This window comes from Columba livia, chromosome 3 (genome assembly GCF_036013475.1).
Source record: "Columba livia isolate bColLiv1 breed racing homer chromosome 3, bColLiv1.pat.W.v2, whole genome shotgun sequence".
Taxonomy (NCBI): Eukaryota; Metazoa; Chordata; class Aves; order Columbiformes; family Columbidae; genus Columba; species Columba livia.
This window is the reverse complement of record NC_088604.1, coordinates 78123623-78138549: the sequence shown is the minus strand read 5'-3', so window position 1 is coordinate 78138549 and position 14927 is coordinate 78123623. Positions and strand designations below refer to the sequence as shown.

General features: G+C 37.7%; 1 protein-coding gene across 5 annotated transcripts in view; it reads left to right on the top strand.

Moving 5' to 3' along the window:
- The window catches only part of PCNX2 (pecanex 2), a 151171-nt gene that overhangs the window by 73207 nt on the left and 63037 nt on the right, over window positions 1–14927 (top strand). For 4 of the 5 annotated variants that reach the window (XR_010471482.1, XM_065057769.1, XM_065057770.1 and 1 more), the window contains 2 exons: window positions 3042–3183; window positions 7572–7749. Coding sequence is in view for 4 of the 5 variants with exons in the window: in XM_065057769.1 (XP_064913841.1) it covers window positions 3042–3183; window positions 7572–7749 (320 nt within the window). In the remaining variant the exon portion in view is untranslated. The remainder of the gene's footprint in view (window positions 1–3041; window positions 3184–7571; window positions 7750–14927) is intronic. The other variant, XM_065057771.1, reaches the window with a different exon arrangement.

Sequence of the window (14927 nt, the reverse complement as noted above, 5' to 3'; positions counted from 1 at the left end):
TTTAGTATGTCGAGGTCTGATTTCCAGTTCTGATACAGTAATTTCTGCAAGCAGACAGTACATTTTGAGAAGCACAGCTCTTTTTTTTTTACCCCCAAGCTCTCATCTTGCCTTTGCTACCAGTCAAAAGCTTGCTTGTCATTTCTTGATGGATCTTGTGCCTTAATCATTCCCAATATGTTCCTGAGGTGTTTGAAGACAGTGTTGTCAGAACACAGTCTGCTGAGGGACTTTAGTCTGTTCTTCAACAAGACAACAAAAGAGTTCAGATCACTCTCTGCAAAACCATGCATAAAGGATTTAAATCTTATCTTAAAAAATTCATGTCTTTCGAAGTGATTACTTTCCAAAGAAGGCTTGGGTATGAGAAAAGTACCCAAGAGACGTGATTGAAGGTTGACTTTTAGCTTTTAACGCAATACGCCAAGGGAAGTGTAGTAAAAATATAAATCTTATTTTAAGGATCATGTCCAACCGGAAACATTGTTCAGGGCTTCTTCTCCCTGATAATCAGTAATTCTGATGAATACCCAAGTTTTATTATTTGTTACATCAATTAATCATAAAAGACTACTGTAGTATTTCTTTCCCTTGTCCTGATTAGGTCTGTCTTCATTAGTCAGAAAACATTTTTTTCCTAAATGCAATGACTCAGCTTTTGAAAAGGTTGAGGGTGGAGGTCTGCCAGACTGATCTCCGCAGATGGGTTTCCTTCTGCTTTGAGATCAGCTGCATTTCTCATGCTACCTGCTGTGGGCAACAGGCTTTTTTCCTTCTTTTGCAATCCTCATTTCATATGTGGTCCATTTCTGCACTGTGGGGCTTAAGTGTTATTGCAGTGTATCTGGTATTGTGTGTTAAAAAAACGAGTAAATATATATATATATATATATATATATATATACACGCACACACATTTCAGTCCCTTAGGCTGCTGCAGAGGCTTTTTATCATGTTCTGAGATGAGACAAGCTGAAGAAAAGGTTGTGTAATCCCTTTGATAGATATGTCTGACAGGCTGTCTTATTTCTTTTACCCTGTAAGAAAAATGTAGGAGCTGAACTTAAAGATTCCCTGTTTATACAGAAAGAGAAACGTGGAAAAGGATAGTATGCTGTAGTTGTCAGGCATGGACAATGAAGGGAGAAGTACACAAAACAAGATGTGTGTAAGGAGCTTTTACTGCATAGAATTTAATTTTCAGCATCCCAATTTTTGACAAATGTAGTGCTATGGGGAGACGGATGATTGCTTGCAATTAGACAAGCAGTTGGTAACGACAATTCCACAAGTCGTTCCTGGCTTTGTTTCATAGACTTTGGATGAGCTGCTCAAACTTTCAGGCCTTGAACAGAATCACAAGTATCAGACCAGTTCTCATGATACCCCTGTGGGATAACTCATTTATTGCTTGTCATTGTTTTGCCTGACTGCAGGAAGAAAGGCTGAGGTCAAGATGTATGAGCTTATGGTATAATAGATGTGTAGAAAGTAGTGCTGGACTGAGTGAGAAATAAACCCTGGAACATGAGACACAATTTTTCTAATCTACTTCTTCCCACCACTGCTTTTATACCTCACAGATTCACATAAGCCATTTTTAAAGCATGCACATCTTTCCCTGGGCCTCCTCTGAATGTGATCTCTCTGCACCGCCTGCACACATCACTCTCTGCTCCTGTAGCTGCCTTCTCTTTGGTCTACGTGATATGCACATCTCTTTATTCAAGCTTGAGTTCTTAACACAGAGCTCAGCTTTGGGAAGCTGGATGAAGTTCTTGGGTGGAGCTCTGGGAGTAATTTGTAGTTCAGGAGGAGGAGAGAGGAACAGAGAAAAACAGCTAAGTTCCAAAATGGACATCTTGCTGCGTGTATGAACTTTTAGGAGCTGGCCTTTAGGTAATAAGAAGAGGAAACATTTTACATTATAACAGGAAACAGAAGTTGATAATATTTTCTGAAGGCAGATTTTTGCAAGAGTGTCAGCTTAAGATACTGGCAAAGCGTTACTTAAATCTAATTTAGAAGGATTGCTTTTAGATCTTTTCTCTTTGAACATATACAAGACACAGCTGTGCCTGTAGAACAGGCAAATCTGATGATTCAGCATGTCTTTGCCTGTCATTGAAAAGGTATGTGTGGGAGGGTGGGATGTGTATACATAATTATTTTCATTCCTTCAGGGAAGAGTATTGGAGATTCAGTAGCTGACATTGTTATTTCTGAGTCAATATCAAGTTCTGCCTTTTTGCATTCACTGTTTTTTCCAATAACCTTGTCAATCTGCGCTCGGTTGAGAATAAAGACATTATTTTTGTCTATACACAAGTGTTTCTGCACTCAGTTCACCTATGTTGTCATAGCAGTTGAACTGCACAGAGCATTTAGTTCTTGTTTAATACTCATATTAAGCACTGTCATGTCATTAGAAAACTCCACTGCATACAAAAATATATTCTTTACTGATGATTAATGTAATCCTGGCAGATACTTTTTACAATGGCTGTTTAAGTGTTTTGAGAAATATCTATGACAGTTTCTAGCTCCTGTTAATTCTTCAGTCAATAGAGCTGAAAGGATATTTCATTTATCAGTGATGTCAATGATACTTTGCAGTCTAATGAACATCATTTTGCCACTATAAGATGGGAAAGGAGATGCACAGAGTTCAAATGTGGTTTCCTAGGTCACCCACCAGGTCAGTGCCAGAGCGGGAGAGGGTTTCTCTGGAGCCATTACATCAGTAAAAGTGCTATTTAATATAGTGACTAGTAATTCGATTATGTAGAAACTACCATCAAGCATGAACCATCTCCTATTGTTTTTGAGCATTTCTCATGAGTGCAGTTACAAGCAGCAAAACAGATGCTCTAAATTCAGAGAACAAAAATTATTTCTCTATTGCAAAAGAATTATGAATTCTTTTGTTTCATGTTGGCTGATATTTATTAATGTGAGCTAACTCATTTCTTCTACAGTATTGCAGTGCAAAAATGCTGCTAATTCGATGAAATGATCTGTTATCTGAATTTGTATTTCAGATGCTGCTCATTTGATGTGGTTTGAAAGGCTCTATGTGTGGCTTCAATGCTTTGAGAAATACATCTTGTATCCAGCTATAATACTGAATGCCCTCACCATTGATGCTTTCTCGATTAGTAAATACAAGAAGCTTGGTACACAGTAAGTAGGTTATAACTCAAAGCATGTGATTAGTAGAATATTTGGGATTAGACAGAAGACTGAGAAATGAAATTTGTTTCTTGAATAAGTCTGCTTGTCACAGTTTGCTTTTGTGCATTGTAAGTTAAGTATACAATAATCACTGGCATTGCTGAAAGAAAAAAGCAAAACTACTTTAGCACGTGCTAAGACATGACTCCAGTGAGAGAGAGAGAAATTAAAAGATTACAGAGCTATATATAGATATACACGGAATGTCTAAATGTCAATTAAAAGCAAGACACACTACACCAGGCTGCAGGTGTTTGGGCTTAAACACAGTGGGATAATGAGAATTAATCAGATAAAAATGAGAAATCTGGGCTGGATATCAGGAAACATTTTCTAACTGAGGATTTTTAAGACTACAATGTAGTCTCCCAAAGGAGTTATCAGAAGCTTCACCACACAAGTCTTTTAAGGCGAGACTGAATAAAATATTCAACAGTGTAGAATGATGGTTAGTCCTGCAATAGGAGTGGTTTGAGAAAGGTAAGGATACAGAATTTTCCAAAGTCTGATGTCTCTGATATTAAGCAGAAGTGCTGATGCTGATCCATGGTCTCACAGTATGACCCTGCAGACAGCCTTTTATGGGAAATATTTTGGTCAGTGAGTTGCTTACTGCAGATACTCAGCAGGCTTAGTGACTGCAGAATCTCCAGTGAGCAGAGTTTCTGCAGTGTTTTTATCAGAATGATGGTGATGCAGATGATAAAAACAACAAAACAGCCTGTGTCCAAGAAGGAAGGTTCCAGTAGCAGGAAAAACTGCTGGAGCGGAAGGGGAGTTCCTCAGTGCTAATAATAATTTAGAGAAAAGATCTTAGATGTAAAAATTGTGTGTTGTTTTAATTATTCTTCTCTCTTGAAGAGCAAACAACTTTAGGGACTACGCAACTATAAGGAAAAGGTGGTCCCTGCTTTTAGGGGCTGAAACTAGAACTAGGGCATTAGTCAAATTTTCTGCGTATTCCTCCCAAACAACTACTTTTCCAGAGGGACTCTCACCAGTCACTCAGGGGTGGCATGTGTAGTTCCCCATTGACCCTTTTCCCCCCGGCACTTGGGAGATGCTGAGGCCAAGGTGCTTCAGGAGTTTACAGGTTTTGTCCAGTGTGAAACAGAGTTCACGCTCATCCCTCTCTTTGGTTCTGCAAGGCTGGGAGAGCTAAAAAGTAATCAAAATTTCATTTGTCTGTCAGCAGACGTGACTGAATACATGCACAGGGCAAATATGTAGGATAAGGAAGGTGCTATTTTTACATAGTCATTCCTCCAAGCCAGATGGCACTTAAAAGTCTCACCTCCCTCAAGCATTCAGAAGTAGTGAGTCAGTCCCCCAGAAATCTTGAGATTAAACAAAGTAATTACATTTGTCTGTCTCTCATTGTTTGGCCTGTAGGGGAATACCATGACAGCCCTTTCCTTCTCCCATCCGCCTTGTGTCTGTGTGATCACCTTGGATTTCAAACCTGTGTTTTGTGCTTTTTATTGTAACTGAGGTCTATCCACAACATTCCCTGTATCCCTTCTTCTCTGGCACTCCTTTAATATGCTTCCCCTACAGCTGCCATGTAAATGCCACACATCCTCGGATTCTACCTCTTTCTCTTCAACTCTGTAAGCCTCTGAGGCATCCTGGAGTCTCCTTGCTCCTTCCATATACAGTGTTACCGAGGCTTGTACCTCTCTGCTTTAATACCTAAATACATTTTCTGTTGCTGGAACGTTCTTTAGTTATTTACTGCACAAGGATCAGACCACATCATACCTTAGAGAAGGGAAGACGGCATTCTCCTGCTCTGTGTCTGGAAGTGTCTGGGCTGGTAGCTTTTGCGTGGTTTGATTTTGGAAGTTTTTCTCTATTTGAATATATTTTTGTAAAGAAGCTTCCCTCTTGCTTTGTGATATAAAGGACTGGAGTGGTTTGCTGGTTGAGGAGGCAGAACAGCTCCTTCACAGTCAGGAGTTTGCTTGAGCTTTCCAGAGCCCAATCTGCTGGTTATTAATGGGACTCATGCTGACAAGTGGAAAAGCCTGCCTGTGTTACCTGCCACAGAGACTTCAGAAATAAGCCCCTCTTTTTCTCTCTCTTGCTTTCTGCTGAGAGTTAAAGCCTCAGGAGGAGCATCTTGGGTGGCAATATCTTTAAAGAAGAAAGGTAATAAGCAAATTATTTACTGTTATCCCTGAGACCATTATTTTATAAAAAGTCTTTTTTTTTGGTGAAATTTTCTGCATGTTATTTGATTCAGCGAGGGAAAAAGTCTTCCTTTTGCTCTATGATCTGTAAGTTTTCCATGTGAAAATTCCTCCGTGTTGCAAGAATTTTCTTCTTTCTGAAGATTGCGAGATCCAACCAGTTCACATGAGACACACTGGGATGGTTTCTAGTGGCTTCAGAATCTATTTAGCTTAGTTGCTAGGTTTTCCATTCAGAAATCTGTGGCAAATTGAAAAGAACAGATTTGACAAGGTGAGAAATAAGGTCGGCTTGGCATTTCATTCAAACAGTGATGTCCTGGGGATCTTTTAGAATGACCTGCACTCAAGTAAAGTTGCATTTGTGTTACAGAAGATACACAATAATGAATAAATGCCACATAAAGTCAGCCTAGAAATGTGCAGACTTATGAGCTGTGCTAGAATGATGAAAACCTGTTTAGAGCTTTCTGGACTGTCGAATGTCAGTCATGGCAGCAGCTCTTCTGGTTCACAGCAGGATGGAAGAGAACTTTCCATGTGTTTTGCAAATACTTGGCCTGCTTTGAGTCACTCATTATGAATTGAAGTTCCCTCCCTTTTTTTTACGAACATCAAAATGTTAATGTGTTTAATTTACTGAAGAGAAATAACCTGGCTCTCAATTAACAGGGAGTTACTTGTACATGACTATTAGGTTTTGTTAGTCTTTTTCGGGAATAGATTCAGTATGGTTCTTGGGCATCAGAGTGCAAAACTGCAATCTCAATGTACTTGCTCAATTGCCAGAATGCCCTGAATTTTACCTTATTCATTAGGAGGCTTGAGATTTACTTCTGTTAGGCAACTACCAGGCAAGTAGAGGCTATGGGAGGCTTGCTCTTAAATCCTCCTACTTTGGTGGTAAGGAAATTCTTGAAGGAGTGGGGAATCATGTGTTCCAGTTCCTGCTCCTGACCTGTTTCTGTGGTTATTGGATAAAATAAAGAGCCATGTAAGTGTTCATGGTCTGGAGCCCATTACTGTGTTGCATTTATGGGGAGTGGTCATCTACCCAGGTGATCTAAAAATAAGTATGTCTGAGACCTTTCTAGGATCTAACCCCCAGAATAGGCTGTATTATCAAGAGATCAAAATTACTGTCCAAGCAAGACCATCTTTATGATTCTGTTAAGTATCTTAAAAATTTGAACAACCTCAAATCTCTGCGTTCAGAAATATATTTAGAGACCGGAGTGTTGTTTTTGTTTTTTATTCAAGGGGTGCCAACACATTATTTCCATCTTTCCTTCTCATGTAGTTGTATTTTCTTTTCTTACACAGAAAACTGTAGTTTTCTGCAGAGTTAAAAGAGGAACGTTATATTTTATGAGATATAGCAGAGAGCACTTTAATCTTAAAAGACTGGACTTTGATTTTCTGTGTGGTCACTTTCTATTTATAGTTCTCAGCTTGACTTTATTCTCTTGAATATAATAAGGGAGAGTAAAATGCAGGCTGCACACATTTTACAACACATAGATGAACACACAATTTCTTTTCATCTGATGAAGTAGTTACTATATAGAACAGATGACCTTCCAATCAAGAACAATGGTTAAGAATTTCAAGCATTTCACATCTGTGGGTGTTTCTATCCAGAATTTTGACATTGTGTGTAATGAAATTATGAGAATAATTATAAACTCTGTCATCAAGTGAAATTTCTAGTAATAAAAACACTGGAATGAGTTCCAGATACTTTTTTTTTTCTCAAATTACTGTCATGTATTAATGGAAGTGCTAAGGTACTTGCAAAACTGAAATTTTAAGAGTTATACAAAAATATCCTTTCTGGATTCTTGGTTTTTAATAGTCAATACTACTGGTTTTAGTACAGAGTTCTTTCTTTGTTACAGATTAGAAGTGTGTGATAATGATAAGGGAAAAAAATGAAGTTGCATGTGGGTAAAATAAATCTGATTATTAAAAGAACATAGCATTAAGATCAGAAATTAATAAAATGTGAACATCAGAAATTAAAATGTCTAGATTTATATATACTTAGCAATCTAAAATACATCTGGTACAGCTATTTGTATTTAAGAGCTTCATAATGTAATGCTTTATGACTTTGACTAGGTTTTCTTTCTGCCTTTCTTACAGCTGTGATATTATCCTGATAACAGTTGCTGGGATGAAACTCCTCCGCTCCTCATTCTGTAATCCCATTAATCAATTTGTTACATTGAGCTTTACTGTAATCTTCTTTCGATTTGACTATAGAGACATTTCAGAAAATTTCTTGCTGGATTTCTTCATGATGTCCATCGTGTTTCATAAGGCAAGTTTTATAGCTCCTGTCATTTCTTTGGAAAATTTCATAGCTTTATACAAGTTTTCAGTGTCTCTCTGCTGATCAGTGTGCAGTTGGATTTTTTAGAAGTAAAGAATGAATGTAGACATTGATACTATAGAAGAAAAAAATCTAAGCTGAAAACAAGGTTCCAGCTAAATGTCTTTTCTGCTTTTGTGCAATGTTTTGCATTTACTTTGTGTTCACGTGTTGCTATAGAAAGTTCAGAATTGTTGTTTTCAAGAGGAGGAGGGTTCTCAGTGAGCTGGAAAGAGCCTCTTGAGTCATTAGTGCAGGGCGGCCCTCCAGATCAATCGCCTGGTGTTTTTATCTGGGTTTCCTTTGAATGCCTCTAGTGTTTGACTCAACAACTTCCTTTGGGAAATTAATACATTATCTAATCATCCTCATGATAATAAATGATTTCCTAATGTCAGCCTTAACATTTTTCTTTTCCTATTTTCAGTCTGTTATCCTTGTGATGCTGCCCTTAACCTTAACCTCAGAGCTCCTTCCTCTTTTACATTGTTAACTCTTGGAGTGTGCTCTATTTGAATTTACTTTAGGAAAAAAAAACCCTTTCTGCATCAGTCGGATCAGGTCCTGTCTTGATTTGCTATATCTGCTGTTTCATTGAAAGAAGCAGGTTTAGCTGATACCTTGATAAAACACGAGAAAGTATTGGCAGCTTGCCTCAAGCTTTTACCAGTTCTTTTGTATCTTGTTTTGTTTTTAAACTTGTTGGTCCCCGATTGTGATAACATCTGATACATTTGTCTGAGGGTAACTCTGGTGAGGTGTTTTATTCTCATTGTGTTTTTTTGTTGTTGGTTTGGTTTTGTCAGGCTTGTTTGCTTGGTTTCTTTTTCTAAAATATTCCTATTATGTGTATGTCCCAGCTAGCACCACTTCATTTCTGAGAGGAGAAAGACAATGGAAGGTTCGGCCTTCCTAAGGAAAGGCCCAGTTTGTTGGTGTTATGTTGGGAGTTCCCAGTCATTCCAGCAAAGAGCGAAGTGGAAGTTAAATGCTTTTCCTGGTTTATTTCTGTGCAGCTGTAAGGGAGGAGTAACAGCAGCTCAGTGATGGACATTGGGCTCTTTCTTTTCTCTGAACTCTTGGATCACACTCCATCAGTGTGTTCATTTGCTTCAGGCCTTTGGCCCTCAGGCTTGTTCTGCTTTTTCTCTGCTGCGGTGAGGAGACAAGGACTGAGGATTGAGGAGGGAGGGCAGAAGAGATACGAAGCCCTGCTTTAAAAAGAACCCCTGCCCCAAGCTCTGTGATCCTAAAATACGGTTAGAGTAATTTTTTATACTCTTTACCTTGGAGTGAAAGCTGAGCAGTGAAAGTGATGGGTGGTTGGCAGTGTTGTGGCAGTTTTCAGTATGTGTTGCATTACTGTGTTCCCTAGAGTAAGGGGTACTTTTCTGTCTCCAGAGAAGATTGTTAGTAATGTGAGTCAGTGGACATCCCATGTCTGGATAATGGCTTATTTAGTCCTAAAACTCATTCTCCAAACATCACTTCACAGGATCCAACAATCAGCATCCCAGAATTCAACGTCTCACTATTCATTGATTATTTTGAAAATGTTGACCCTGTGAGCATATCACAAAATACTGATGTGGATTATTGCATTTTTTTGGAAGAGACAAATACAAAGGCTCTCAGTGTTGTTTTATGGGAGTTGCTTGGGTAGTTTGAAGCTACTGTTTACAGTAGAAAGACTAGTGATAGAAATACAAGTGAGGTAATGAAAGATGCATGCTGAATTAAGCAGAGATGTTTCCTAGAATAAGTACTGCTCTACTAGGCTGAAAGCTTGTACTACAGACATGTTTTTAAAATGTAGTTTTAGCATTTTTCTGCCAGCTTCTTCATATCTGATAATATCTGAAATCTTGCAGGTCATTAGTTCATCAAGTGTACTTGGCCTTGTTGCATTTTTTTAAAATTGAAATTAAATGGTTGAGTTATTTTTATTGCAAAAGCACATGCACAGTTACACAATTATCATTAAAGCCAATCTGAAAAATAGCATTGCAGATGATAGCAATTAGAGTTCTATTAATTTCAAATCATTTTGAAATTTGAAGTTTTCTTCACCCTAATTAAGATCTGAGCTTTTATTAGGTCAACATTGTGGAACTTTAGTAAAGGATATGGTCATTTGAGGATGTTGTGTGTTATTCCATATCATAGGCCCTAAGCAGGATGCATACACCTCTGTTCCTGAAAGGTTTATGGGTCTTCACAGATTCTGTCAGTCACTTTTATGTTTGCAACTATTTTTAAAAAGAAAAACAAAAGCTAAAATAGTTTCTATTACCATCAGCTTTGTCTATGCAGAACTTGTTAAACAGTCGTGACTGATTTCTGCTTACTCATTGAAAGTGCCAAGTTACTACCATCTGAATTAGGGAACACTAGAAATGCTGTGTCATAGTGATGGTAATTTTTAGGCATGGTTACCCCACCAAAAAATATCTGCATGCTTTCAAAGCACTGTGGTAGTAAGCATTTATTTTCTTTTATGAGACACTAGGGAAGAAGGCATCTAAATTCAACAGACATTCACAACTGCACTAGTGACTCTTGAAGCAGATTATGTTGAATAAAACTTTGCTAATAATGTTGAGTGGAATATTTCTGAATATCTCACTGATTGTTCTTCCCTCATTTTCCCCTTTGTGCTGTTGATTTAATGTGTTTTAGTCAAATCAGAAGCTCTAAATGAGCATATTGCTTCCTGAACAAGTTGAGGCATGGAAGTCCAAATTGCTGCTCACAGATTTTTATCTCTGTTTGTAGATAGCCAAACCGCCCACAGTGGGGCAACACAGAGAACAAGAGAGTCTGTTCAGTTCTGTTTCTGAGGATGTTTTTAATCAGTCTGGATTTTTTGGTCTTTGTAACATTATAGGATTTATTAATGTGACATGGTTAATTCACTTCTTTTTTAAAAAAATCAGTAGCTGTTTACATTTTGACAAGTTGTGAAATATGAAAATTTAATGCTAAAAGTTGATGAGGCATACGCAGAGTGTACTGTTTCATCTTTCAGATTGATTTGGGAAGGGAGCAAGATAAATGTTTAGGAAACAACTTTCTTATTTATTTTAAAGAATGATTGTGGCTTTCAATTCAAGTGGAACAGGATTTCTCCATCTCTGTTATGTTAAGGCTTCCCACGTAGCCAGCTCAGTTTGTTTTTTTGGCTACAGCCTGGGATTCTTCTGTCCAAAACTCCCATTGTCTATATTCTTTAAATCAGAGCTGAATGGCCTTTTGAAATTACGTGATTGCACATTCATAAATTGTGGGTGTAATGCTTTACAAGAAGTCAAACTGGATAATCAAGACAATCTTCTTGTTTTACATGACTCCATGCAAACTTTTAAAATGAGCCAGTTGTTCTCCCTGGACTTTTTAGGAGATAGTGTCAGTGCAAAGGTTAATAAGAATGTTCATTGAAAATGGAAACACACAAATAACTGAGAATATATTCTTCATAGGTGGAGCAAAGGTCAAATATATAACAAGCCTTAGGAGATTTCTTCCTAGACTTCTAACAGTAGGAAAAACTCTAAGACTTTTTCTTTAATAAGATAAAAAATGTGGGGATGTTAACCAGTTTGAGGGCATGGAAAGAGTCATCTATTTTCAAATGATGAAAAGATGGACCTTTCTTCCACCCGTCTAATGTCTACTGACAAAATGCTAATGTACACAACACATACATGAGAGGGAGAGCATATGGATGATTAAGTGCATGTCGTAGCTCATCTAGTGCATCTTTCTTCAGTGTGATTTTTTTTTTTTTTTTTTTTTTTTTTTTAAAAAAAAAGACATGTTCCCAGCACTGCTGCTCTTGGCAGATGAGTGAGCTGCTTTTAAACAATGTCTGGAATGCTGACTTTTCAAGTCCAAAAGGAACAGGTATTATTAAGTGTGAAGTAGAAAGCAATGCAAATAGTTTGAACAGTGAGGATATAGTTTTGGAACTGAGTGTTAATGAAGATGCTCATGGCAAGTGCTGTCCCCAGATCTTTTTCCGTGTTCTCTTAAAGATGTGGCTTTGCATTTCATCCAGTGCTGTGGACATGCTCTAAATGTTGCTGGTGGAGGGGGCTGTAGAGTCTCCCTGAACAGCTTTTAGAACCTCAAGTCATGCTGATGTTGAGCTCAAAGAGCAAAGGCAGCAAAAAAACTTGGTAGTGTGGGTGCAGATGCTTCTGGCTGTAGTATGCTCCTTGGCTACTACACAAAACTAGTGTGGGTATTGTTTTGTTTGTTGGGGTTTTTTTTGTTCATGGTGGTGGTTTTGTGGTGTTTTTTTGTGGATTTGTGTGGGGTTTTTTTTGTTTGTTTTCCGGTCTCTTCACTGCTGGGAGAAACCAGCTGAGCTGCATGTTGGAGATTTTTGTATGACAAACTGTGGTAAAGTGGTTCTTTTACCAGCCACTCTTTCAACTGAGAATTGACACCTGGCTTTGGAATATGCATTTATGCCAAACCTGTGTAGCTTCCTTTAAACCCTAAAGAAAGAGGCACCCGTACCTTACACGCTCATCTACTACAGAGATCCTGGGGGGAATTATAGGACCGAGTGTCATTAAGCCACTAATGTGTAGGACTGCAACTTCTTATCCCTTTCAGTGTCTTGTATGTTACTGTCAGGCAGTTTAATGGCCTCTTAATTTGTGTGTGTGGATGAACTAATTAGCAACACTAAAATACAAAATCACCTTGTATTTTCTTATAGTTGAGTCCTCTGAGGGTTCTGAATTTGTCTTCGTGCATAAGGCAAAATAATCAAAGAACCAGAGCTTGTTAAATTTGCCTTCATTAACACTGAATTCATTTGCCTAAGTACTCTTACCCCTGCTGAGCTCACTTAAGAATACAATTTCCCTGTCTGATATTTTTTCTTCTCTCCCAGAATACATTTTCCAACTAATAAGGAATCTGCATTTTTTTATTTTTTGAAAGATTTTTTTCTCTTTTCATGTATTTCTTTCTGCCATAGAATCCAATGTCACGCATCCGTGAAAGATGATCATTATGTCAAAGTAACTCCAGCTAAGACAGTCAGTTTGTAACAACCTGCCAGAGCCGTGCTAATCAGTCTTACCTTTCAACATCCACACCACAATCCCTTGGACAGAAAAGAAGTGCGTGTCATCTTATTTTCCTTCATTCTATGAGGAAGTGTATTGACCTTGTTGGTGCTTTGTTGAAGTCAAGTAATTAACCTATTGGATCTTTTTATTGCTTTTATGGCAATAAAACTCTTAGGTAGTTGACATGTCCCATTGATTGATTTAGGTGCTACTTATAAGTCAAAAGCCTTACTCTTTTTCCTGTCCCCTTGTGATTTTTTCGTCCTTCTCTAAATCTGATGTTTCACTTCAAAGCTTCTGGCACTAAGTTGTTAATTCATATTTTAATCCGTTTCTTGCCGTTTGTGCATACTGAAATCCAATGTCTTAATCAGCTGCTCTCTCAGGTCACAGCTGTTTCCTCAATTTTTAATATTTAGCATATAAACCCTGTTAAGACACTTTCTGCTGAGTAAAATACTCAAGGCTACATCTGATATTTGACACGCTAATCCCAGTAGTATTTTGCATAGACTCCTTTAGCACTGTACAGTTCATGTTTCCCTTTAATGCTGGAGAAATGGCTTAATTGATTTTTCATCACCGACCTCTTTGTCAGACTTCATTCTTGATACTATTCCCAAATTGTATTTTGTCTCTCTTTTTTCTTTAGAGTGGGACAAATACACTTGGGGTGCAGGGAGATATACACACCTTCCCTGGGTTCAGTCCAAATCACTATACACTAAGGACTATATTCATGTATAATACTTTCATGCTGATGGAGACATGTTCTTATCTGTCAATGCAGGCAATGAAAGAGAAATCCTGAGTATCTGGTGCTTCAGTGCACAACTTTGTACTTTTTTTTTTAATGTCCGTTTTTAGGAAAGGAGATTTCTGGAAAGATACAGTCCTGGCAGGAGCCAAGGCTTCACTGAAGAGGCTGGATGAGTGCAGCTCTTAACTGATTAATTTTGCTTGTCTGGCCCTCTGCAAATTAGTAGTTAGCTCTGATCTTATGCTTTTTGCTCACCTTGGGAGATGGTTTCTTACAGTGCCACAGGCTCTTGCTGTCAGCTAACAGTGTTGGAAGAAGCAGCCTGTGCCATGAGCAGATCCAGGGCTGCTTGTTATGTTTTACCATCATCTTATTGTCATCATCTTCATTGTACTTCCCTCTGCTCAATGCCTAACATTTAACTTCAAATGTATGGCTTCCAAGACTTTTACTCAAACTGTTTAAAACATACCTGTTTTGTACACTGTCGATGTCAAGTGTTGAACACTGTTTCAGGAGGTTTGTTATCACAGCCTTTGACTGATTATGTTTTGATTCTCTTATATATGTTGCATTAGACAATGTTCTTGAAATCCTACAACATAAAGGCTTCAAATGTCTGTAACCAGAAGCAAATAAAGACAGCCTGGAAAGTATTTCTTTTGAATTCAAACACAGTGCTGTTAAAACACACCAACAGAATGTCACAGACTTAAACATTAAAAACCTTTCAATATTTCCAGTAAATCTTGTTTTGCAGGATTTCATAGGTGAAGTTTCTTTTAAATGGCATTAAATAAAAAACAAAGTCAATGGTTTGCAAAACAAAGCCATAAACTAGAATAAAATTGTTCCACATAAGTTTAATTTCATATCCAAAACTACATACATGCTCACAACTTTTCACTCCTAGTGTATCTTAATTTTTATTGACATTAAAAAAAAACAATCAAAAAACAAACAATCAAACAAAAACAACAAACCAACAACCTGTAGGTATTGGAACTTACTTCAAGACTTGGAGCTGCCAATTGACCAGAATTAGCTTAACCATGAAAAACTAAATACCCCCCTAGCATCTGATAGTTTGAGTTCAGATCCACCTTAGGTTCTCAGGATTTAAACAGGAATATAAAGAAATACCTGTTCAAAGTGGGAAATAATTGCCTTCTGCATTTAACTTTCTTAATCTCTCAATTTTGTGTTGCACATAGAGCATATAGCCATATATGACAGATACTTTTGTTTTAAACTGATTTGTATGTTTGCTTTTTTAAAAA